General features: G+C 43.0%; 3 protein-coding genes and 2 long non-coding RNA genes across 9 annotated transcripts; 2 read left to right on the top strand and 3 right to left on the bottom strand.

Moving 5' to 3' along the window:
* Positions 1 to 178: 178 nt before the first annotated feature.
* Positions 179 to 862, bottom strand: gjz1 (gap junction protein zeta 1). Its single transcript, XM_028408690.1, has one exon. It carries the CDS (start codon positions 860 to 862, stop codon positions 179 to 181), a length of 684 nt encoding a protein of 227 aa, XP_028264491.1.
* A 574-nt stretch (positions 863 to 1,436) lies between these two features.
* znf668 (zinc finger protein 668) lies at positions 1,437 to 4,437 on the bottom strand. 2 transcript variants are annotated; one of them, XM_028407941.1, is made up of 2 exons: positions 4,290 to 4,437; positions 1,437 to 3,707 (listed from the first exon to the last, which is right to left on the bottom strand). In XM_028407941.1, the coding sequence occupies exon 2, from the start codon at positions 3,697 to 3,699 to the stop codon at positions 1,705 to 1,707; it is 1,995 nt and encodes a 664-aa protein (XP_028263742.1). In that variant the 5' UTR covers positions 3,700 to 3,707; positions 4,290 to 4,437; the 3' UTR covers positions 1,437 to 1,704. The 2 variants fall into 2 exon arrangements, with proteins under 2 accessions (XP_028263742.1, XP_028263743.1); XM_028407942.1 differs by lacking the exon at positions 4,290 to 4,437 and adding an exon at positions 3,797 to 3,948.
* znf646 (zinc finger protein 646) lies at positions 3,968 to 13,301 on the top strand. Of its 4 annotated transcripts, none has more exons than XM_028407937.1 (4): positions 3,968 to 4,094; positions 5,692 to 8,481; positions 8,634 to 9,704; positions 9,950 to 13,301. In XM_028407937.1, the coding sequence occupies exons 2-4, from the start codon at positions 5,891 to 5,893 to the stop codon at positions 10,842 to 10,844; spliced, it is 4,557 nt and encodes a 1,518-aa protein (XP_028263738.1). In that variant the 5' UTR covers positions 3,968 to 4,094; positions 5,692 to 5,890; the 3' UTR covers positions 10,845 to 13,301. The 4 variants fall into 4 exon arrangements, with proteins under 4 accessions (XP_028263738.1, XP_028263739.1, XP_028263736.1 ...); XM_028407938.1 differs by lacking the exon at positions 3,968 to 4,094 and adding an exon at positions 4,125 to 4,207; XM_028407935.1 differs by lacking the exon at positions 3,968 to 4,094 and adding an exon at positions 4,395 to 4,474.
* Positions 13,302 to 13,345: 44 nt separating this feature from the next.
* On the bottom strand, positions 13,346 to 20,584 carry LOC114437315 (uncharacterized). Its single transcript, XR_003670901.1, has 5 exons — positions 20,351 to 20,584; positions 16,514 to 16,612; positions 15,658 to 15,801; positions 15,294 to 15,342; positions 13,346 to 15,193 (listed from the first exon to the last, which is right to left on the bottom strand). It is a non-coding gene; the product is annotated as an uncharacterized LOC114437315 (long non-coding RNA).
* Positions 19,415 to 21,856, top strand: LOC114437316 (uncharacterized). Its single transcript, XR_003670902.1, has 3 exons — positions 19,415 to 19,486; positions 20,059 to 20,183; positions 21,709 to 21,856. It is a non-coding gene; the product is annotated as an uncharacterized LOC114437316 (long non-coding RNA).
* Positions 21,857 to 22,166: the final 310 nt, after the last annotated feature.

Genomic DNA, 22,166 nt, shown 5'->3' with positions numbered 1-22,166 from the left:
TTCAGGAACACCATCATGCAGCTAACACCCAGTGCTTCTGGTGTCAGCAAAATACAGCTCAAAGAATAAGTATCATTACAAAACAAAGGCTCATGTAAAAGGCTTGGAAGCATAAAATAATAATAATAATACATATTTAATGCACAATAACACAATAATAAGTATATGTTTAAAGGTTTCAAAGGTAGTGAACAATGGAGTAGATGCAAAACAAAATAGAAAATACAATAATTATGCCAGAGACAGAGCACAAAGCATAAATAGACATGCGCTTCTCTGGGGCAGCCCTCACAACACACACATGTAACTCTGAGCAGATGTTTGTGGAGCATTCATATGGACCACTATTCAGGGCTGGCAGGTTCCAACAAAGCAGAACATACACAAACCAGCCTTCGATCAGAATGCGCAGAAAAACGCTGAGCAGGTAGAAGCCCACGGCGCCTCTGTCTTTGTGGAGATCAATGCTCACTCTGCCCATGTAGTCGCTGGCTGCAGCCTGATCCTGCAGCTCCACATCTGGGTTCGCCTTGGCGCTCCTTTTCTGAGCCGCTGACCGGAGGTAGGAGGTGAACAGCTCCATGAGGAGGACGGAGACGATAGCCAGGACAAAGATGAAGTTCCAGGCCGCCAACATGGGCTTATGGAAGTGTCTGTTAAAACAGTCTCTGGTGCAGAGGCTGTCTCTGGTGCCGTTGCAGAAGAAGTCGGCATCCAGTTTGGTGAAGGGCAGCTCAGCAAGGAAGAGGATCACAAGGCGGATGCAGAGGAAGCCAAACCACAGGGAGCGGCACTTGTAGGTGGTGGTGGCATCCACTGCTGTCCTCAGAATGGGGATCAGGCCTGTTACTAAGGCTGCCATCGTCACTTTAGGGAACAGAACAGTGGGGGAGCTGCAAAGGAAGAATGCTATTACACATTAGAAATCTGGATCATATAATGACAAAATTATAAAAATCAACTGTATCGACTGTATGTCACATACTATTCTATTTAAGGTAAAATTGCCATTAACTGAGTCAAGTGATAGGAGAGCTTACCTTTAAGGGCTGCAGTACACTAATGGAACAATCACTCTCACTTTGGACTTAGTCTTTTATAGGTTTAAGAACTGGCACCGTCATCAGCATATGTGTTACAGTTTCTCACCAAATGATGTGCTGACATCCAACTCCACCCCACCACCAACACCAACACCAACACCAACAAGTACAAAACATGATTACTTTATTTCTACACATATTACATTTATTGGTATAAAAACCCTTAAATATTTTACTTACATTTTTTAACATGACCTTTTTTTTAATAATAAATGAGAATTAGAAGAGAAGAGGAGTTAAAAACAAGTTACACGTTTCCACAAAATGCAAAGAACACAACAATTTTAAGACCAGCTGTAGTTCAAAACATATAATAAACACATTTACCTTGAGTTAATTTTATTGATGATTCTACAGTAATCACTTAATACTGTATGATTGTAACACCAGATAAAACTATTCATTAAGTACTTTTGGTACAGCATCTTGTTTAAAACATACACATCATATGTACTGTTTTTATGGAAATACAACACCGACGGCTAACAATTTACCAGGACACTTATTTTGAAAAATAACACTTTCAGACCCATTATCTAAAAAAGATTTAAGGCCATTGGCTACATACAGTTTATGTGAAAATTTGAAACTGTAAATATACTCATAGTCCCTCTTCTTTGACTAAGTACTCTGGAAGAGTCTGGAAGGCAGTCACAGGTACAGTCACTGGAACTGTCAGAGCTATGGCGCTGGGCTCAACAGTGGAGGGAGAAACCTCACTGGGGGGTGGAGGCGAGGGGAGTGGGTCTGTGTGAATAATGTTCATGTCACTGAGCACTGGGGCAGCAGGGGCAACATCTGCATGAGTCCGTAAGTGCTTGCGAAGGTAGGCGGCAAACAGAAAAGCTTTTCCACAGTGGGGGCAGCTGTGTGGTTTGCTGGTGGAGTGGATCTTCTGGTGTTTACGCAGTCCAGATTTGTTAAGGAAGCCTTTGCCGCAGCTGTTGCAGACGTATGGTCTGGGCTTAGGATGTTGCTTTTCATGCTCCTGCAGGTCGGGCAGCTGTGCAAACTCTGCATGGCAGGTTTTGCAGATGTGTGAAGCCAGTGATACAATTTTTGTAACAGAAGAAGTAGTAGAGTCAATGGAGTGAAGATTTTCATGGGCCTGAACTTCATCCCAGGTACCAAACGTAGCATCACAGTGAGTACAGGAGAACTGAGGGAGTGTGGTGTTCGAGGTAAAGCCTGAGGCTGACCCAGCCTCTGTCTCTGTCTCTTGCTGCTGCTGCTGCTGCTGTTGTTGCTGCTGCTGCTGCTCAGCCTGCTCAGCCAAGTGAGTTCTTTCATGTTTTCGCAGGCTTGAGGACACCACAAATGACTTTAAACACTCCTCACATTTGAAAGGCCTCTCTCCAGAGTGCACACGCCGGTGCTTGTTGAGGCTGGAGCGCTCAGCAAATGACTTATCACACTCCGTACATGAGAAGGGCCTGAGTCCTGTGTGGACAAGCATGTGGCGCCGCAAATCCCAGGATGCTACAAAGGCTTTGTCACAGCTCTGGCATTTGTAAGGTCGCTCTCCAGAGTGGACACGTTCGTGCACAGCCAGATCGGCCGGTTGCCGGAACCTCTTGGAACACTTATCGCAGGGATAAGGCTTGAAACCCAGGTGGGCTCGCTGGTGGCGCCGGAAACTGGAAGGGTCTGAAAACATTTTGCCACACTGTGGACAAAGGAACGGCTTCTCACCAGAGTGAGTGCGGAGATGAGACTGGTAAGAGGACAGCTGAGTGAAGCCTTTACCGCACTGCTCACATTGATAAGGTTTATTCTGTGAGTGGATGCGTTGATGGCAAGCCAGGGAGGAAGAGCGGGAGAAGGCTTTGCCACAGTCTGAGCACAGGAACGGCTTTTCGCCAGTGTGGGAGCGCTCATGGTTCTTCAGGTCTTTTAACTCTGTGTAAGTTTTTCCACACTCATCGCAGACATATGGCCGATGGCCCTGGTGATTTCGTCTGTGTTTACGGAACACTGAAGGATCAGCAAAACTCTTACCACACTCAGCACAGAAGTATGGCTTTTCTCCAGTGTGAGAGCGCATATGCACCTTCAGTTTGGACAGGGTGGGGTAGCTCTTAGAGCACTGACGGCAGGAGTAAGGACGCTCTCCACTGTGCTGTGTCATATGGATCCTCAAGCAAATAGCTTGCATGAAGGCCTTCCCACACTCTGTGCATACAAAAGGTTTCTCCCCGGTGTGTGAGCGGCTGTGGTTGCGTAGCTCGGTGGGTGTCTTGTAAGCCTTGTGACAGTTGGGACACTGAAAGGGGCGCTGAGCAGAGTGGGTGCGCTCATGCTTTGAGAGTTGAGCCTTGCTGGAGAATGTTTTAGCACACTCAGAACATGTGTGTTGCTGCTGATGCTCCTTTACATGTGTCGAGAGCTTGTGGCTCCGCAGAGCTGAGAGACTCTTGAAAGCCTTTGTGCATTCAGAGCAGTTAAAGAGGGGTTTGGCTTTTGGAGGCCTGCCTCTGCCGCGCTTTTTCGCAGGCTGATCACTCACTACCTCTTCTTCTTGTTGGTTCTCTTCATCCTGCTCAGGAGGGGTGTATTGCTCTGCAAGAGGTGGGCTGCCAGGCTGAGGAGAGGCCATCTTTATGCCTGAAAAGATAGAATATTAAAGAACACATCTGTAATAACTATGTAAATGCAGAAATCAAAATAACATGAGATACAGCTGTGCCACATACATGAGTCCTATGACAGTCATTACTGTGGAAAGCAGTGACATTAGCTGATGATGCCCCCCCAAAACAAATCACTTTAGACCAGTCACATAACAGAAATATGTGGGTGTGCATTTAATCACAAAATGGCTGGCATTAGGACCTCAGGGACAATAAGCTAACCGCTTTGATGCCAGGGGAAGTTAGCGATGCAATGTCAGAGATCACGATGCCTGAATGACTGACATGTGCCCTCAGCGGAAACTACGCTAATAGATTACTAAATCAGCGTGATCGTCTGTCGAACGACTGGACACGACATGTACGTATACCTTTTCGCTAGCTTGCTTGCTAATCATTTTTAACGAACTCAAAATGGCTGGCTTTAGGACCGGCTGCAGCGATCCAGTCGACAGTGCCATCATCATCTTGACTGTAAATATGCTGCATGTATTTTTTGCTATTGTTGGCTGCCTTTGCATCCTGTGTGCATAAGAAAAACAAAGGTCGTTCTTACCGGAATCAGGACATTAATAATTAGTCGAAAATGTCTCAGTACACGACTGCATTTACTGTGAGACACGGGGATTGCTGTTGACTGGCTGCGGGACGGGGGGGACGGCTCTAGGACCATGATGACGACAGCCTCTCGGCGAGCCAACTGTGCAACAATTTAAAGCGTTTAACGTCAAATATGTCAAAGTAAGACACACAGCGATGTGTGATAAACTCGTTTTGTTAAACATGGCACCCACGATTAGGTTTGTTGTCATAATGTCATATGTAAAAGCGGTGATAGTTTACGATGCTTATAACTCGGTAGTAGAGCTAGCTACAGCAGCTAGCTAAAAAGCTAAAGCAGCTAACTTGAATAACTTTTCGCGAATGGTGGAAAACAGCTGCAAAGTGGTAACATGAACGCCGTAGTTCATAGGTTTTATTTGCCTCCAGTGCTCCGTGATTACTTTGGCGCTTAATTCGTTGAGTATAAGTGAACCTCTAGTATACTCAGTTATTTTTTAGAGGGAAGTATTTCTCTGCTGCACATTTCCTGTTTCCTAGCAACAAGCGCAATGTGGAAATGGGGATGGACGAAATAAGACAATTGGTAGAAAGGGGTTTGCCCTTTATATAAAAAGAACATTTATTAAAATAATGAATGAAGATATACGCTTGGGGCTTGCGTTTAAGCAGTACTGTTGCAGGTATTTAATTTTACGCATTTAACTACGCTGTGATTCTGCTTTCCAAACGACTTCCTAGCTATTTGGTGCAATGTTTGTTTAGCTAGCTATGATGTTGCTAGCATGTAGCTCGCTACGGTCAGCTTACTTTTTACTCTTAAAATAAATCTTTAACTTGTTTTCTCTTCCTAAAAACCTAACCAGGACAACCACGTACATCCCGCGTTTGTATAGAATGACTATATAAGTATTCACAGTGGCAGTGTAGTATAGAGAATGTCGATACTCCCGGTTTATTGACATAGCTAGTTGAGTTAGCCGGCTGCTGCAGAGATGTAGCATACATATCACAGGAGATGTTTACTGATTTTAGTCGGCTACATTCAACCCAGTGAGCCTGTCCTTAATGCGGGTTGTAAGAATACGCATTTAAATGTACATATCATGACAAAGTATTCCAGAATTGTGCCCGCTGTGATAGAAAGCAGGTTAAGTAAAACATTAGGTTTCTTTTAGTACTGCCAGAAGTGTTTTTTTCTACAGGGTAAGCTGGAGATCGTTACAATATACTTTATTAATCCCTTTGGGAAGGTCCCTCAGGGAAATTGTTGTGGCATCGTTTGCATTCTTTCAAATATAAGATAGATGACTCACTGCACAAAACCACTGATTGTTTTATTCCTTAAAAGCATTCCTTACAGTTAACCGACATTCATCTCTTTTTGTCTTCAACAGCTCAATCTGCCTGCTTTGTACATAAACAAGCAAAGCTCCTAATCGTGTGGAACCACATCTCAACATCTTTCCTACCCTGGACATGCCCTGGACCTGGACCATTTTATTTTAATTGGACAAGAAAGACACCTAATGCATTTCTCGATTGCATTTTTACTCACTTTGTGTCCGGTGCACCTTATTCAATGATTATTTTGTGATGGCAGTGCAGGATCCAGGCAGGACAACAGGTTTTCCTTGTAAACAATGTGGGATGGTGTGCTCCAATATGCCCAGTCTGCTGGAGCACATGGATAATCATCATCAACAAGAGGAGGACCGCAAGTTTAAATGTGATGAATGTGGACGAGGTTACAGGCACGCTGGAAGCCTGGCGAACCACAAAAAGACTCACGAAGTGGGTTCTTTTCAATGTAATATATGTGGTAAAGAAAACTCTAACGCCTTGGCCTTGAAGAGCCACCTCAGAAGCCACACTTCACTAAAAAAGTACTCCTGTGCCGAATGTGGAAAAGCTTTTCGTCTTGCAACACAGCTGGCTACACATGAGAAGGTCCATCTTTCTAGGCGAGCAAAGGAGCAAACATATAGGAAGGTAGACACACATGAAGACAGACGTGCAATTGAAAATGACCACCCACACCATCTGAGTGAGCACCCAGCCAGTGCAGTCAATTCTGCAGAAAATAGCCCAACGGATGACAAGGAAGAGGTTATGTTTAATGCACAATCAGAAACCTCGGATGATGCAGTAAATCGACCATTCAGGTGTGATTTATGTGACAAATCATACATACACCTTCGAAGCTTGACCAATCATAAAAAGACTCACCAAGTGGGGATGTTTGAGTGCACTGTGTGTTTCAAACTATTTAATAACATGGCTGCCCTCTACAGCCACCAGAGAACACACAAAGCAAGAGGGGAATCAGACCTCACCCCACGCAGTGGGTCATACACAGACGTGCCCACGGACCAGTTTTCACCTCAGAGCCAAGATGCTCCATCAAATTTTTGTCATCTGTGTCAGGTACTTTTCCCCAACAATGAGGAGTTCCAGGAACACATCCAAATGCACAACTCTTCATCGCTGTCATTTGGGCCTCAAGATACATTGTCAGAGAACCATAATGTATCATATGACAACAGTATTGCTTCACCAGAGTCTAGTTTTTATGTATCACCTGTAAACAATGTTCCCTCAGTATCATCAATAGATAGTCATGGAGGATTTGATGAGCCACAGGAGAAGATCAGAAGAAATGGCCATGTGTACTCAGACTGCTCCAACAATCAAACCCCTTCTTCCAATACCACAGCTCAGGGAGAACCCCCAATCGTTGATACAGATGCTCTCAATTCTGCCCTAAATCCTATACAAAATACTGGCACTGAAACTGAGGAGCCTTCTGCTATAGATTCTGATGAACGTCCCTTCAAGTGTCAACTCTGCGGTAAAAGCTACCGTCATTCTGGGAGCCTCATCAACCACAAAAGATCACATCAGGTCGGGATATACCAGTGCTCCATCTGTAGGAAAAATTATCCTCACCTGGCTGCCCTCAAAAGTCATCTTCGTCTCCACAAAGGTCAGTCGTCATCTTTTAACTTCAGCGCTGAAGAAGACTGGCTGTCCTCAGAGCCTCTGACTCTGGAAAACCAGCAGGGATGCTTCTCCTCTGCTCACGATGAGGAAGACAGCGCTCATCCTATGCTTGGTATGGATCAGGAGAATGGATCTGACCACAGTAACGGTGCCATGTACAGTGAACAGTTTAATCAGGACTTTTCCCAGGATATGACTGTGCATCTACCTCACAATGAACACCTGATGCAGAGGCACATGTGTGCAGACTGTGGTGAGACATTTGCAGATATTGCAGGGATCAAGTCTCACAGTTGCCCACTGCTACAGCAGCAGCATGACAATACTAGTGGAGACTACGATGACAGTTTAAACTTCCAGGCCAGCAATGGTCACTGTGCAGAAAGTAATGCCGAGTTTGATGATCTGAATGGTAGCCACGACCAAAGTTACTTTGAAGAGAATTTTCACGAAAGTGTGAGCAGTGATCAGCTGAATGATGGAGAAGGAGATGATGATGGAGATGATAACGCAGACGAGGAAGATGACGATGGAGACCTTTATCAGTGCTCTATATGTGGCAACAGCTACACCAGCATGAGGGCTCTCAGGAGCCACCTCCGAGGGCACACACAGTCCCATGGCACCCCGAGCTCAGGGCCTTCTTCCATGTCGTCCCATGAAGAAGTGAAAGACGAAGAGCTAGGAGAGATGATGATCTGTAGTACATGTGGAGAAAGTTTTGCCAACCAGCAGGACTTGATTGCTCATCAACTTATACACAATGAGGACCAGGAGGAAACGGTTAACAATTTGCATGTGAATAACAATGTTTCAGAAAGCAGAGAAGAAGCACAGAATATCATCTGCGGCAGCTGTGGCATCTTCTGTTCAGGCTACCATCACCTCCAGAACCATGGCTGCACAGCTGTGAATAAAGACGAGTTGATGCACAGTAAAGAGGAAACGCAAGTAAATGATGTTGCCCAACAGGAAGATACAAGCCTCGTCAGAGAAGGTTTTGATGCACAGGATCGTCAATACAAGTGCGAACAGTGTGGGCGCTCATACAGACACGCAGGCTCTCTCCTTAACCACAAAAAGTCCCACAAAACAGGGGTATTCAGATGTCTCGTATGCCAGAAACGATTCTACAACCTGTTGGCCCTTAAAAACCATCAGAGGTCCCACTTTGATATTAAAAGGTCAGTTCCAGCATGAATGAGCAATAGTGATATGCAAATTGTTGCCTTACATGTCACAGATGTGTTTTGTTGTCATTCCTTTTTCCCTCTGTGTAGGCTGTTCCCTGTTTAGCAAGCACAGCTTTAACTACATGTTCTGTCTCTTTCCCCAGACATACTTGCCATGAGTGTGGGAAAGCCTTCAAAATTCAAAAGCAGCTGTTAAGCCACCTGAGAAGGCACAAAGAGAACCAAGCAAAAATCCTGGAGCTCAACAACCAGATCCAGGCCCTCATGCAGATGAATGGATCCAGGCTGGACAACGGAATGCAGCCGCTAACTTCAAATGCCACTCAGGCTTTCACCTTTTCTCAGCGCTGCAAACAGCTGCCTGAAGGAAAGGCAGAGAAGAAAAAGACAGAGGCCTCGGTTAAATTGGAGGACACAGGCGACCAGCGACCTTTTGCCTGTGACCAGTGTGGGCGTACATATCGGCATGCGGGAAGTTTGGTCAACCACAGAAACTCTCATAAAACAGGTGAATATTACTGTTCTGTTTGCAACAACACTTACTCAAATCAGCTGGCAATGAAGAACCACATGCGCACACACTTTGCATATAAGAAGCATGCCTGCCAAAACTGTGGAAAAGGCTTTAGAGGAAAGAAGCAGCTATTAGCTCATGTCTGTGCAGGCTTCAGAAAGGATGGGGCTGGAAGCAGGAGGGGGTTCAAGCCAAGAGCCTTTAAGTGTAAGGAGTGTAAGCAGGCATTTTTCTCTGCTGACCAACTGGCAGCCCATACCTGTGACAGCCCCACAGACGCCCACTCTGACACATCTCTACAGAAGGAGGAGCGGCCGTTCACCTGCAACATATGTAATCGCAGCTACCGGCATGCAGGCTCACTTCTGAACCACAAAAACACCCACAAGACGGGACACTTCAGCTGCACATTCTGTTCTAAGCCCTTCACTAACCCCATGGCTTTACGCAATCACACTCGCATCCACACGCAGAAGAAAAAGTATGTGTGTCTCACTTGTGGAAAGGCCTTTCGCCTTGCCAGCATCCTGCACAACCACCAGAGGGTCCACAATCGGGCGTTGAGTCACTTCAGCTGTCATGTGTGTGGGAAGCGCTTCCAGGGCAGGTCTGGCTTGAAGAGGCACCGCTGCCGCAGAGGTCAGGAGGACAGCACACGATCGGGAGTGCAGCAGGTGGAGAGGGCGGACAAGTGCTTTACGTGAGTAACTTCTTATTGTGAAGAGGGTGCAGCTTTAATTTTATTAGTAGTCTTAATAGTATTAGTCTTTGTCCTCTTTATTTTCTATGTTTAACAATTTCTTTTCATCAACTTGACTTCAGCTTAACCACTAATAACATCTTTATTATGCCGTCCGCTAAGGAGTGCTGGCTAGATTTTACTTCATTATGTACACTTAGTTCTAGTGTCATATTATGCTGAATGTGACTATATCCCTTCTGTAGGTGTGATCTGTGTGGGCGCTCCTACCGCCATGCTGGTTCCCTCCTCAACCATAAAAAGACACACTCTGAAAATCTCCACCACTGTACTTTGTGTCTCCAGACATTCCCCGATCCTCTCACCCTCCAGATACACTCCCAGATGAGGCGTCACTGTTGCCCCGAGTGCGGCAAGACCTTCTGTCTGGTGGCACACCTGCAGAGCCACATGGAGGTGCACTCAAAGGAACGGGCTATAGTCTGCAGCATCTGCCAGCAGAGCTTTCCCAATGCAGCCAGCTACCAGGAGCACCATGACATGCATCACATGGCTCAGGGCCCTTATCAACAAAATGTAGATGAACCGATCGATAACAACCTCTGCTGGGACTCAGGAATAAATCAACCCATGGGCACAGGTGGGATGCACAACCAAGATCCACCACCTTTGTCCCATATTCCAGGAAGTATCAGTGATTCTCAGAAGAGCAATGACGCTTCTGGCAGTGAGGAGAAGAGCCACGTCTGCGAGCACTGTGGCCGTACTTACCGCCATGCCGGTTCGCTCCTCAACCACAAAAACAGCCACAAGACAGGCTCCTTCTTCTGCTCGATCTGTCAGAAAGAGTTCACCAACCTGATGGCTCTGAAGAACCACAAACGCATTCATACAGAGCCCAAGCGCTACCAGTGCCTGGAGTGCGGAAAGGCGTTTCGTGTGTCCACGCAGCTCATATGTCACCGGAGGATACACACCAAAGAGAAGCCCTTTGCCTGCCTGCTGTGCGACAAGAGCTTTTCCAGCAAGTCCAACCTGCGGCACCATCAGAAGATGCACCAGAACAACCAAACCTATGACTCCTCTTTTAGCATGGATGCTAACACATTTATGGACCTGGACATGGGTTCTTTCCTTTAAAGCAGTACTCCAGAACATACAAGAGAAGAGGATGGCAGCTCCTCTGATTTTTCAGTTATTAATCCCTCTATCTAATAATTGTAAAACAGTATTTTATCCTCCGTCATGACAGAGAAGAGATGCACATCTCATTACTGACTTCCAGTCTTACCTCTGCAACAGACAGGCGATCACTGAAGGATCCACCTTTTAAAAAAGACCTGAATGTTTTTCACTAAACACACAGGATCCAACACACAGAGTGATCCCTCCATGACATCCAACCAACCAAAGCGAACAGAAAAGCGCAGCCCAGGTCCATGTACATTAACACATTTTTGTAAAGCAGTACTGTTCTAACTGTGTATAATTGTGTTCAGTGCCTCAGTAAGATCCTTAGGAATCAAAATATACAAACTATATTTAACTCTGAATCCTTTTGTTTGCTTTGCCGTCAGTGTTTAAAAGACTGCTCCCCTTCCTTTGGGATTTCACATGCTGTAGGCCAAGCCTGTTATTTTTATGTCAAAATACCTCTGGGTGTGTCTGAAGGTCAGTGGCAAAGTGATTTACTGAATTCACATTATCAAGTAAATAGTTGTAATGCTAATAATATTCAAGTTCACATTGAGTGACAGTGTATGCTAAAGTGGATGTATTTATTAATTTATTTCCCTGCATATTTTATTAGAATAACCTTTTATGAATGTTGTTAAGGCTGTCTTCTAAAACTCATGTAGCCTTTAAGGAACTTCTCATCAGTAACTCATTTAGGTTCTCAGTTAAGAACAGGCAGGAATGAATGAGCCAAGGATGGTGTACTATAGGCAACACTCAGGGGAAACCTTCAAAAGGAAAATACCTGACGTGTAAAACTTTGTAGATAATCAGAACACTTCTTTTTTTTTTCCACTTGTGCCATTTTGAGACTAGTTTAGCTCGTGTAAGGGTCACTCCCAACATTTAGTTGCAGCTCCACTTGCTGTGCATGTCGAAACCTTCGAGATGCACCAGTTACGCTGAAGTGCCAGTGCCTAAAATGTAAGTGGGATTGTAGCAATTTAATGTGAACAAACCTCATTTCACTGAACCTCTTATACTGTAAACAGCAATGTTGATTTAATATTGTCATTTTAATCTTTGTCCCTGTGCATTATCTTAGTCCCAAATCATATAAATGAAAGCGGTTATTTTTTTTCCATGTCTCTTTATATAAATTAAAAAACATATGGGTGGTCAGAATGCCTCCTTTCCTAGTAAGCACAAGTATTAGGATAGATTTAACGAAGCTTTATTTACATAAACCAACCGGTTACATCTTCACAGTACCTGTTAATGAACCACTAAGTGTTCCATAAAAAAAAATGTGCAATTACCCATTTTTTTGTTGTTATTTATTGTTTTTCCAGCTTATCTCATGTGCCTGTTGATGCTTCAGTGCTTTCTTTTCACAAATTAGAAGTCACACTGCCTTTTTAAAGAATTTTTTTTTTCACGCCTTATGCATCACATTTCACATACAGATATGTTTGGCACTGGTCAGAAGTAAGAAATACCTCGAAAGCTCTGCCTACCTAACAACTGCTACTAAACGCCTCATGCAACTTAACTATAGAGAAGACACTGTAGTGATATAGACAATATAAAGCATTTAGGGTTGTTGTTTTTTCTCGGTAGGTTACGGAAGCAGTTTCTGCAACATGGTGGTTCTCTCTGCAGTTTGTTGTTTTCAGATTTATATTTGCACATGTGTAGAAGACATTTGTAGCCTAAGGAGGATGATGGTGGGGGGGAGGGGTCTAGAATAATTGAATCAGCTGCTGGGAAATTCACCTCGGCTAGTTTTGCGGGTTGTAATATTTTAAGCAATATTGCTTTCAGTGCATGGAGCGCATCTCATTTGTTTTGTATTGATTACACTGGCATCACCTTCAGTATACTGACATTTATAATGGCATCCAACCTTGCAGTGCGCCACTTTTTGTTGTTTTATGTAAAAATCTGGATTAACTGTAACAATTTAATGACCTCACTGTAACATATTTTCGTATGCCATGGTAGCCTGTAAAGTTTAAAACACATGCACATTTGAGTGACTTATTTTTGTACAATGTTCCCATCTGTTGTGGCACTTAAGGTTGTCATTCCTGTGTGTCATTGCTCACCTTTTATTACAGCACGTGTTTGATCTCAGAGCTCTGTAAATATTAGGGCTGGACAGTCGGTCGAATCTCTGTACATTTTGGCAGCAAGGAGAAAACTGCTAGATTAGCTGTTGTGTAATTAAAAAAAAACATACCACACATTCTGATTTATTGGATTTTCAGTGCTCAAAACTATCTGCTTAGTATTTAATTCATATTTATATAACTATTTTGTCACTCTGAAGCGTAGATTTTTACCTCTTTGTTAGATCTTAGTCTAGAATACAAGAATTATTTAAAAATAGTTTAAAATCATTAAAAGACTTGGAAAATACGGTGTGTTTTCTCATTTGTTTTTGAGATGCAAAAACACTTGAATTATTTAAGAACGTTGTCAGTTTTATTGTGAAAATACATTTGGTACACAAAGCAGTTACTAATGAGATTGCATAAAGTAAAAGAAGCCAGTGCATGTACAGTATTTACAACAGTAACTACAAGCCAATAGGAGGGGGGGGGGGGGAGGCAGAAAGTTAGTTATTGCTCAGTAACATCAACGGCTGGCCTGGTGGAAGTTTTAACAAAGAAATCTTCACTGGAGTCCCTTTTTAAAAAAAAAAAAAAAAAAAAAACATGTGCTTGTCCCTCAGTTGATGCATTACAACACTGCAAGATACTTAAAAATAAATAATATAAACATATAAAAAAAAAAAAAAAGTATCCATGTGTTAAATGATTCCCTAACTTTGAAATCGGTTTACTCATAAGCAGACAGATCTGAAGCATGACCTGAAACATTGTCAGTGACATCAAAACAATCCTCAGGCACTGTGTGTGATGGTCGGATAACAAAACAAAAAAATACATATATATATCTATAAAAAAGTGTCCAATAGAGTCCGACTGACAGCCAACATTACAGACGTGTTAGTATATTTGATGATATGCACCGATATGAAACGTCTGTCTGTGTAAACAGTGTGTGTAGCATGATGATGCTCTCACACATGAGGATGCATCACTGAAGAAGGAGAGCGCTGACCTCTTGTTTTTCCTTTTACAATACAGCTGCTGTATTTGTATGCTAGGTTAGTGAGGTAGCTGGCCACCTTCAGCTAGTCATGTGTGTCTGTACATATGTGAGAATTTTTTTCCTCTGTAATTGGCTTATGAAGCTCCACTATCAGTCTGGCTCTACTGTCCACTGTGTTTCTTGCTGTTTTCACTGACAACACAATTACAAACATCTTTCGTGTGTGTGTGTGTTGCAGATCTGCAGATATTTTTCAGGTCAGGGTTTGCACTGTGTTGTGAAGCTCCACCTTAAACACTGTAGGTAATTTCCCCTCACTACAGTACATTCCTCGCAGCATTCCCACATGTTAGCAGTTTGGGATTGCATGTCTAGTGTTTCAGGCATCCTGTCCTCCCCGAGTGCTGGGACAGTGATGTGAATTCAGGGGGTGTAAAAGACAAAACTCCATCTAAAATTCTGCTAAATCCTAAGTAACAATAGTAACAGACTAAATAATATTGTTATGACCTGCAATGAAACGTCTGCATTGGTCTCTGGAGACCCAGTAACAGTGCATGAGTACAGTTTGCTCCCTTAATCAACAGCTTTCATCACTGGATCAGGCTACTATTAGAACAGGTACACGGGAGGTACTGGCAGGGACAAAGGCATAGGTACATTTCATTAAAAGTAGCTACATTCAAATGGCCTTAATGTGCTGAACAATGTGTCTCACTCACATGTGATTTATCTGAGAGAAGCTGTTGTGGTAACTGACAAACAGAGACCCCGTCTAACCACACAGGGGACCAAACTGCAGCCCAGCTGGCAGCCATGGCTGTGTTACATTCACTGGAGCCCTGCTGCTAAACAGCACAACACAATGCAGGAGCACAGACTGTAAGTCTTATCCCAGTCACACATCTGCAGAGCTCGTCCAGATCTTAATTAATTAAGTGTAATATTTAAAAAAAAAAAAAAAACAAGGCACATCAGTTCTAAAGGTGATAGTATAATGCTGTTACTAATCCTACAGGATGTCCTGTGGTCACTGGTGGGCGAGCATCAGAGCATCTCTTCACCGAACAGTCTAATAACTTAATAAATGGTCCGATTTCAGGCCGAGGTGTACCCTGCAGTTAAGAGTTTCCTCCCCGCCCGGCTGCTAACCAGTCGCTCCGTGGTTCTGTCACATCCAGAGGAAGACGAGGCTGTGGAGGCCACGACAGTGATTTAGATCTCTTTATGTCAAATATATGAACATATTTTCAGTCACATGTTTTGTTAGAACAAAGTGAGAATGATACTTACTGAACTGTTTAAGCTTGATAAAGTGGCCCTGCAGTTTCTTCAATGGGTTCTGCAAATAATAATAATAATAATAATCATAGTAAATATTTTCAAGAGCATGACAACAAGACCTCAGCAGCATGCAGCTACATTAAATTCAGTCATCAATAATTTAAGTTTGTTTACACCTGTGAATGCCTCAGCCCTCCCACAGTTTACTGCTGACTGAGGTGGCTTGATTTACTGTGTTTTATTTATGTTGTTAAATAAAATGTACAAATACTCAGGTTTACAGAGATGCTAAGAATTTTTAGAGAAGCCATTAATAAGGTATCTGTGGTATAACCTTGAATGCAGCACACAAATCGGGTTCCTGTCATCTTACCACGTAGAGGCCGTTTGTGAGATTTGCGTCGATGCACCATGACCCCGATAATCAACGCAGCACCCACCAGCACGACAGCCAGCACTGAGAAGCTTGTGATGGCTGCCAGCTTCCACACGTCGGACGTCTCGTTCACAGATTTACCTGTCACAAAATACGAGAAAAAAATCATTTAAAGGGACATTTTTTCAAAAACGTGTGATAACATATGTTCCATAGATGGTCTCATAAAGTTGTTTATCCAACTTATATTAAAGGTAGGGTAGGAGATTTTGAAAACTCAGTGAGAGTCAGCCAGATTTCGAAAGTAAACACACGCCCCCTTTCTCTCGGAGCTCACCCCGAAGCCACGCCTCCCAACCAGTCTGTGACTTCGGCCATCATGCACGTACCTCTCTGGTGCGCGCAGAGCAGGAAGAGAGTGACAACCAGCCAATACTCTGTGCAGGGTCCACCCGGAGGATTGGCTGATGTTTTTAGCTTTTTATAGCTTCCACAGATGATTAATATTCTTCGTTTTAATTTGAAACTGCTGAACTAAATGGTTGCTATCGGATTGTAAAGAGAAGTTACACTAATTTAACAAAAAGTGCATCAGAATGAAATCTCCTACCCTACCTTTAAGTTTGAAAACAGCATGAAAGAGTTTACACATGTTTATAGGTTTAAAAACAAAGCAAGCAGCTCAGGGCAGACATGAGGGTTCATATCACATATTTTTATACAGATTATATTGTTAGCAGAATAGAGGGGATTAAGATTATGTCAGTCATGTTTCTGCATATATAATGCTGGCGAACTTTCCGTGTTGTTGTTCCATTCTGGGGACTAACTAGAAGTAAGACGTGGCTCTTACACGTGTTGCATGATGGGGTCTTGGGGTACTGCTTGCACGATGCACAGGGCACACAAACGTCCAAGTCTGAGTTCCAAAACTCTGAGCTGCCACACTGACCTGCACACAGAGAACAGATTGACAACCTTTAAAATACAATGTGGTGGAAAATAAACACAAAAGCAGGAAGTAAAACAAGCATGGACATGATAAGGATTTTCAAAATAAAACTCTTAACAAAACAAGAACAGGCAAATGAGGAGTATTTTGGATGTATAGAATCAGAACACAGTGGAATTTCCTGAAAAGAGAGCAGGTGACCTACAGGAGAAATGAACAGTAACTCTTTCTTCTCATAAAACGAAACTGGGAAATTCCTCAGGGTGAGACGGCGGTGTGACGGTGAGTTAGTCAGCCGGGGTGCATGAACGGGCAGGCTGTGCGTGTAGAGCAGGATGTGTTTTAAGTGCTTCGCGTGAACTGCGCTACTGGGGTGCACACATGTGCGACTTCCAGAGAACAAACTAATGACGACACTGGTGGTTTGTCCTAAGACAAACAGTGTCTACCTCCGGCTAAACAACTAAAGCAAGAGTGAGTAACAAAAGTTAACACCCACAAGTGAAGTATGTGTATGTGTATGTGTGTGTGTGTTTCTGCAGGTTTAACTTTACAGGAATAAAGAACATACATCCTACAAAACAATATATCAACACAAAGATGAAATAGAGCAGACAAACAGATCATGTAGGGAGGAAACAGTTGAGAGAAGCCTGACTGAGAGATAAAGTGATGACAATCGTTCTTCCTCCTCAGAGTCTATTTGCATGGACTGAGCCCAAACCGACTCATCTTTCATGTTCAAACCAGCGACATTACTCATCACTGAGAGCAATATAGCAAAAAAGTATCAGAGGTCAGTTTGACGTAAAGCAAAGTATTTAAATGAATATGTGAGAAACTGTGGCTACTTGAGAACAACAACACGGAGCGGAGCAGCTGATGACTTCAAAAAGGGGCACAGAGAAATGAAAGCTGAGATACAGGAAACCTTCCTGTTGCCTTTTGTATCTGATTGTGTGTGTGTGCGTGTGTGAGGCTGGGCTACAGTGACATACAGTGGTGGTTAGGATATTCAGTACTGCAGTGTAAAAGCTCTCAGCTCTCTATTCCACAGATCTTTCAGGTGATGTCAGAAAGAAATAGCAGGCGAGTTATCCAAAATAAGGTTTACGGCCCTTTGGTGGGTCACAAAATAAATCTGATCTCATTTACAAGGAAAAAGAAAGTATATTACAACAGTAATACATTTCCTGCATAATCAGCCTCAAATTGATCCCCTGATTAATCAAGTGAGCATTTATTGGTTATTTAGTGTCGATTAATCTGATGTTAAAGGGACTGTTAAGGATTGTCATCCTGAGTCGTCCGTCATTGGCCATCAGTCATTCCAAATGAAATCATCCACGGATGTCGGATGACCCCCTCAGATATTAAATAAATCACTGATGTACATATATATCAATATTATAGAGAAATCCAGAGTTTCAGGTCTGTAAGTGTAACTATTTTAAACATACAGCCTTTTTATTTTAGTTTTTTTTTTAGTTTTTGGTCTATTTGCTTGTTTAAAGTTTGCTGCATAGGGCTAACTTTTCAATCAGAAAATGTAATCAAATTGTAAACATGGTCAAATATGGCTTTGAAAACAGTACATTTTTGTAAAACTTGTAAAAGACGACTTATGAAAATTGTACCTGTGGCATTTCTTGTCAAGATATAAATATACTGACCACTATAACTACCAAATATCAACTCTCCGTCTTGCATATTTACAGACCAGTGATGCAGAGAAGCTGGACTATTTTTTTTTTTTGCGTTTATTGGTTTTCGGCCATTTTTAGGCATTTAGGTTTCTCCATAATATTGACAGATGTACATCAATGATTTTGTTTTTAATATCTGAGGGGGTCATCCAGCCGATGTGCCTGAAGCCTGAACTGTGTATATATATATATATATATATATATATATATATATATATATATTAAAAAAGTCAAAATTTTTGACTTCCATAGGAAATTTGTTGTGTTGTACCCACATTTCTGTCCATCTGTCCATTTTTTTTTTTACCAGAGGTCATTTTGAGTTGATGAACCATCACAGTGATTTTGGAAGTAAGGGTTAAACTAGGGTTAGGGCTGCATCAAACATTGAACCACAACTCTGCGACCTTCCTAACCCTAACCCCTAACCTTAACCCTAACCCTTCTGAGCCAATTGTCCAATTACTTTTGGTCCCCTAAAAGAGGCAGCCACGTATTAAAGAGCTGTAATTCCTAAACTGTTGCTCCAATTTGGATGTGAATACTCACAAACTACAGCTGAGAGTCTGCACTTTAAGCCCATATTGATTATATAATTGTATCCTAGATATGTTTTTGTAAACATAAGGTCCCTGCTCCATCTGTCTATCAGGTTTGGGAGTCCTTGGCCTGAAAAACATTGAAGACCCCTGTTTGCTAACGGTTGCTAACAACAAAGATAATACACTGGAACCTGTGATAAATGAAACACAGCATTAAAGTCCATTGATCTTTTATTGATGCTACAATTGAACCACACATAGGAAATATTTTAGGTTTCCCTGATTTTTCACATTCTTTCACATCCCACAGACATCCAGAACAGATTGAATGCGATCTCCTCAGGTCATTATTAAACCAGCTGCAGCCAAAAGCCACCTGCTCAGAAAGTCATGTTTGAGGCATTCTGACCCTCAACTCTCTGGTTATATTACAGCCACATGTTTTCAGGCCCTTTAGAGACTCTCTCTCTCTCTCTCTCTCTCTCTCCTTCCTCCACAGCCAGCCTGCCTGCAGAGCTGCGCTGACTCATTTTATAGCCGTGGTCATAGTAACAATGTGTCACAGTCCTTGATGAGTTCAGCTCTGCGTCACCCAGCTGGACTCCAGCAGCTCTGGGGTTCAAAAAGTGACGGGAAGGAGGAACTGAACCTTGACTGTGGGTTGACCTCTTTTCTTTGTTGCCTTGACAAGAACCTGAAACTGCTGATGTGACTGATAATACAACTGTGCTTCTTCACTGAATGTTTGATTATTCCAAAGGTTGTGTGTGTGTGTGTGTGCTGTAAAATGTGAGAAAGCCATTTTTCAGCTCTTGACAAGAAGACCTTGGCATGTCTAAGAGTCTGCTCTGACTAAAGGGTGTTTTTGGGTGTGGGGGTGCTCTGTTTTGTCATGAACTGGAAAGGGGGTGGGTGGATCAACAGCTGATGTCCAGATGTGTTTCACGCAGATACGATCTACATCAAACATGTTTTGAGTTAAGTTCGTTCAAATACATTTAATGCCTGAGGAAATGGCTTTAACCCACTTCATTATTCAAGACTTTATGTTCCGAGTCTGGTGCTCTGCAGTAGGATTAAGTCCAAACTTCAGAGGGGCTGTGAAAACAAACTCAACAGTTCTCTTTTTTGTTGTTGCTTTTTTTTTTTTTTCTTGTGAAACTCTAAAAAAATGTGTCTTTGTGCAAAATGGACACAGGCTGTGCACCCTCACCATGTGGCCTGTCCCTTCTCTCCAAGGGGCACGGACGGATGGAGTGAAATAAGGCGATCGGAATGCGGAACCGGTGAGAAATGCAGCTGGTAAAGGAAGCGGCTTTGTAAGTAAACCCACTATCTAACTCTATAATAGGGGGGAGTCCAGACCACCAGAGTCTCATCCATGTTCACACAAAAAACAACCGAACACACATAAGAAGTCATTTCATTAAATAAAAAAAAACAACAACAACACGTGAAGGTGTTTATAAAATAAAAGTTCTTAGACTTACTTTTCTGTGCGCTCACGCCGTGGAGACTGGTCACAGCCGCTATAATAAGTCCGCAGAGCGCGCAAAGAGCGTGTGAAGCCATCATGTCTGCGGGTGGAAAGCTGCTCGCTGTCGGCTACACAATTCCCGAAAGTTCATCTGATTAACAATCCGTGCTGGTTTTCAGCATGGAAAAGCGAGCATCAGTGTGAGTCATCCGGAGGAGTCTGCGCCTTGTTTTAATAGCGCACACACCCACGCTAACAGTTCAACTCCTATGAGTCATTTCCTATGTACTGTAGTGCTCGGATTCTCTGCGCGCACTCCCCGACTCACAGGAAACCCCACCACCACCACCACCACCACCACCACAGAGAGTGCAGCTTTATTTGTTTCACTTCTAGTGAAAGTGACAAATATGCCACCTTAGACTCTGTGGATACATACATTTCATTTTTTTATGGACACACCCTGCTGTTTTTGTGTGTGTGTGTGTGTGTGTGTGTTAGCAGAGAGCCTGTGTAGTCTGGACTTAATAGTGTTCTCATTGTTATTACCACGCCTGTCGACGTCATCCCTGCTCCCTGCCAAAAAACACAACTCTCTCTCTCGCATGAGTGTGGGTCCCTCATACTCAGAACCAGAGGAACAGCAGATGAGGCAAAAACAGATGACTTTCACTACAACTACAGATTTTACCTTTGGGAAAATCTGCTTAAACTAAAGTGTGACATAACCTTTATCTTTGTCTGCTTCAATGCACAGGCACACAAAATGTGATTTTTTTTTGTAAACTGACATTTGAATATAGTGAGCGTCCCTAACGCAGGGTGGTGTTATTAATGTCTGCAGCTGGGTGTAGCCTGCTGCTGCAGCACAAATATGCAATAACAAAGCCAGTGGACGCATGCCTGGAGAACTATCAGGCTGGCCCCTGTCACAGCATTGTCTCATAGTGTAGTTCATACAACATCTGTACACACACACAAAGTGGAATCTACTCATTTATTTCTGTCAGGTTAGGCACATTCATGAGCACAGACACTGCCCAGTTTTTACTGCCTATCAAATTATTCCTGCAACATTACAGCCAGTCCTTGAGGAAGTTTCGACTAACAGTTCCCAAATGCCCGATAAACTCTTTTTTTCTTCACATATCCTCTCCTCTTCTGCACAGCCTGGAACTTTTTATGTGTGCGTTACATGGTGTGAACTGCCTTTCCCACAAGAGCTAACGTCAAACAGACGCTCACCAACCTCCCAGTAAATACTTCACGTCATCGGATCAGAGAGAAAAAGGGGTTTCATTGGCTCAATTAGGTCAGAAGCATGTTGTTACACAGATGTTTTTGTACTCGACTGTCACGGCTAACCTTTAGGAAAGCAGTCTAAGAGGACCTGGAGCAGCACAGCACAGCACACTAAGGACACCCATATGAGCTGACTTTCCACTGGAGTGATTTCATCAGTAATGAGGCACTATATGCTGCAGATGTTGTGTCAAACTCTCCAACAGAAACCATGGCAACCGGATGAACACACACACAGAGGACCTTGCCCAAGGTGATCCAAACATTCCTGTATGTGCTGACTGGGTGCCAAACTAGCTGATGTCTCTCAGGCATTGTTAATTCTATAGCCTAACCAAAGACGTAAGACAAATCTGTGTGTTGTACTTTACATATTAGAAACATATTTACCATAAACATTCTGCAAAGGATGGCTTCTTTTAATTTTGACGTTGAAGTTTAAGCTTCAGTGATTTTATGGGATTTCTAAAAGCAACAGGACAAAAAAAAAACAGTTCAAAGAAACACTCCAGGATGATCAACCACAT

Source organism: Parambassis ranga, chromosome 6 (genome assembly GCF_900634625.1).
Source record: "Parambassis ranga chromosome 6, fParRan2.1, whole genome shotgun sequence".
Taxonomy (NCBI): Eukaryota; Metazoa; Chordata; class Actinopteri; family Ambassidae; genus Parambassis; species Parambassis ranga.
The sequence above is the reverse complement of the archived record's forward strand: the minus strand, read 5'-3'. Positions and strand labels throughout refer to the sequence as shown.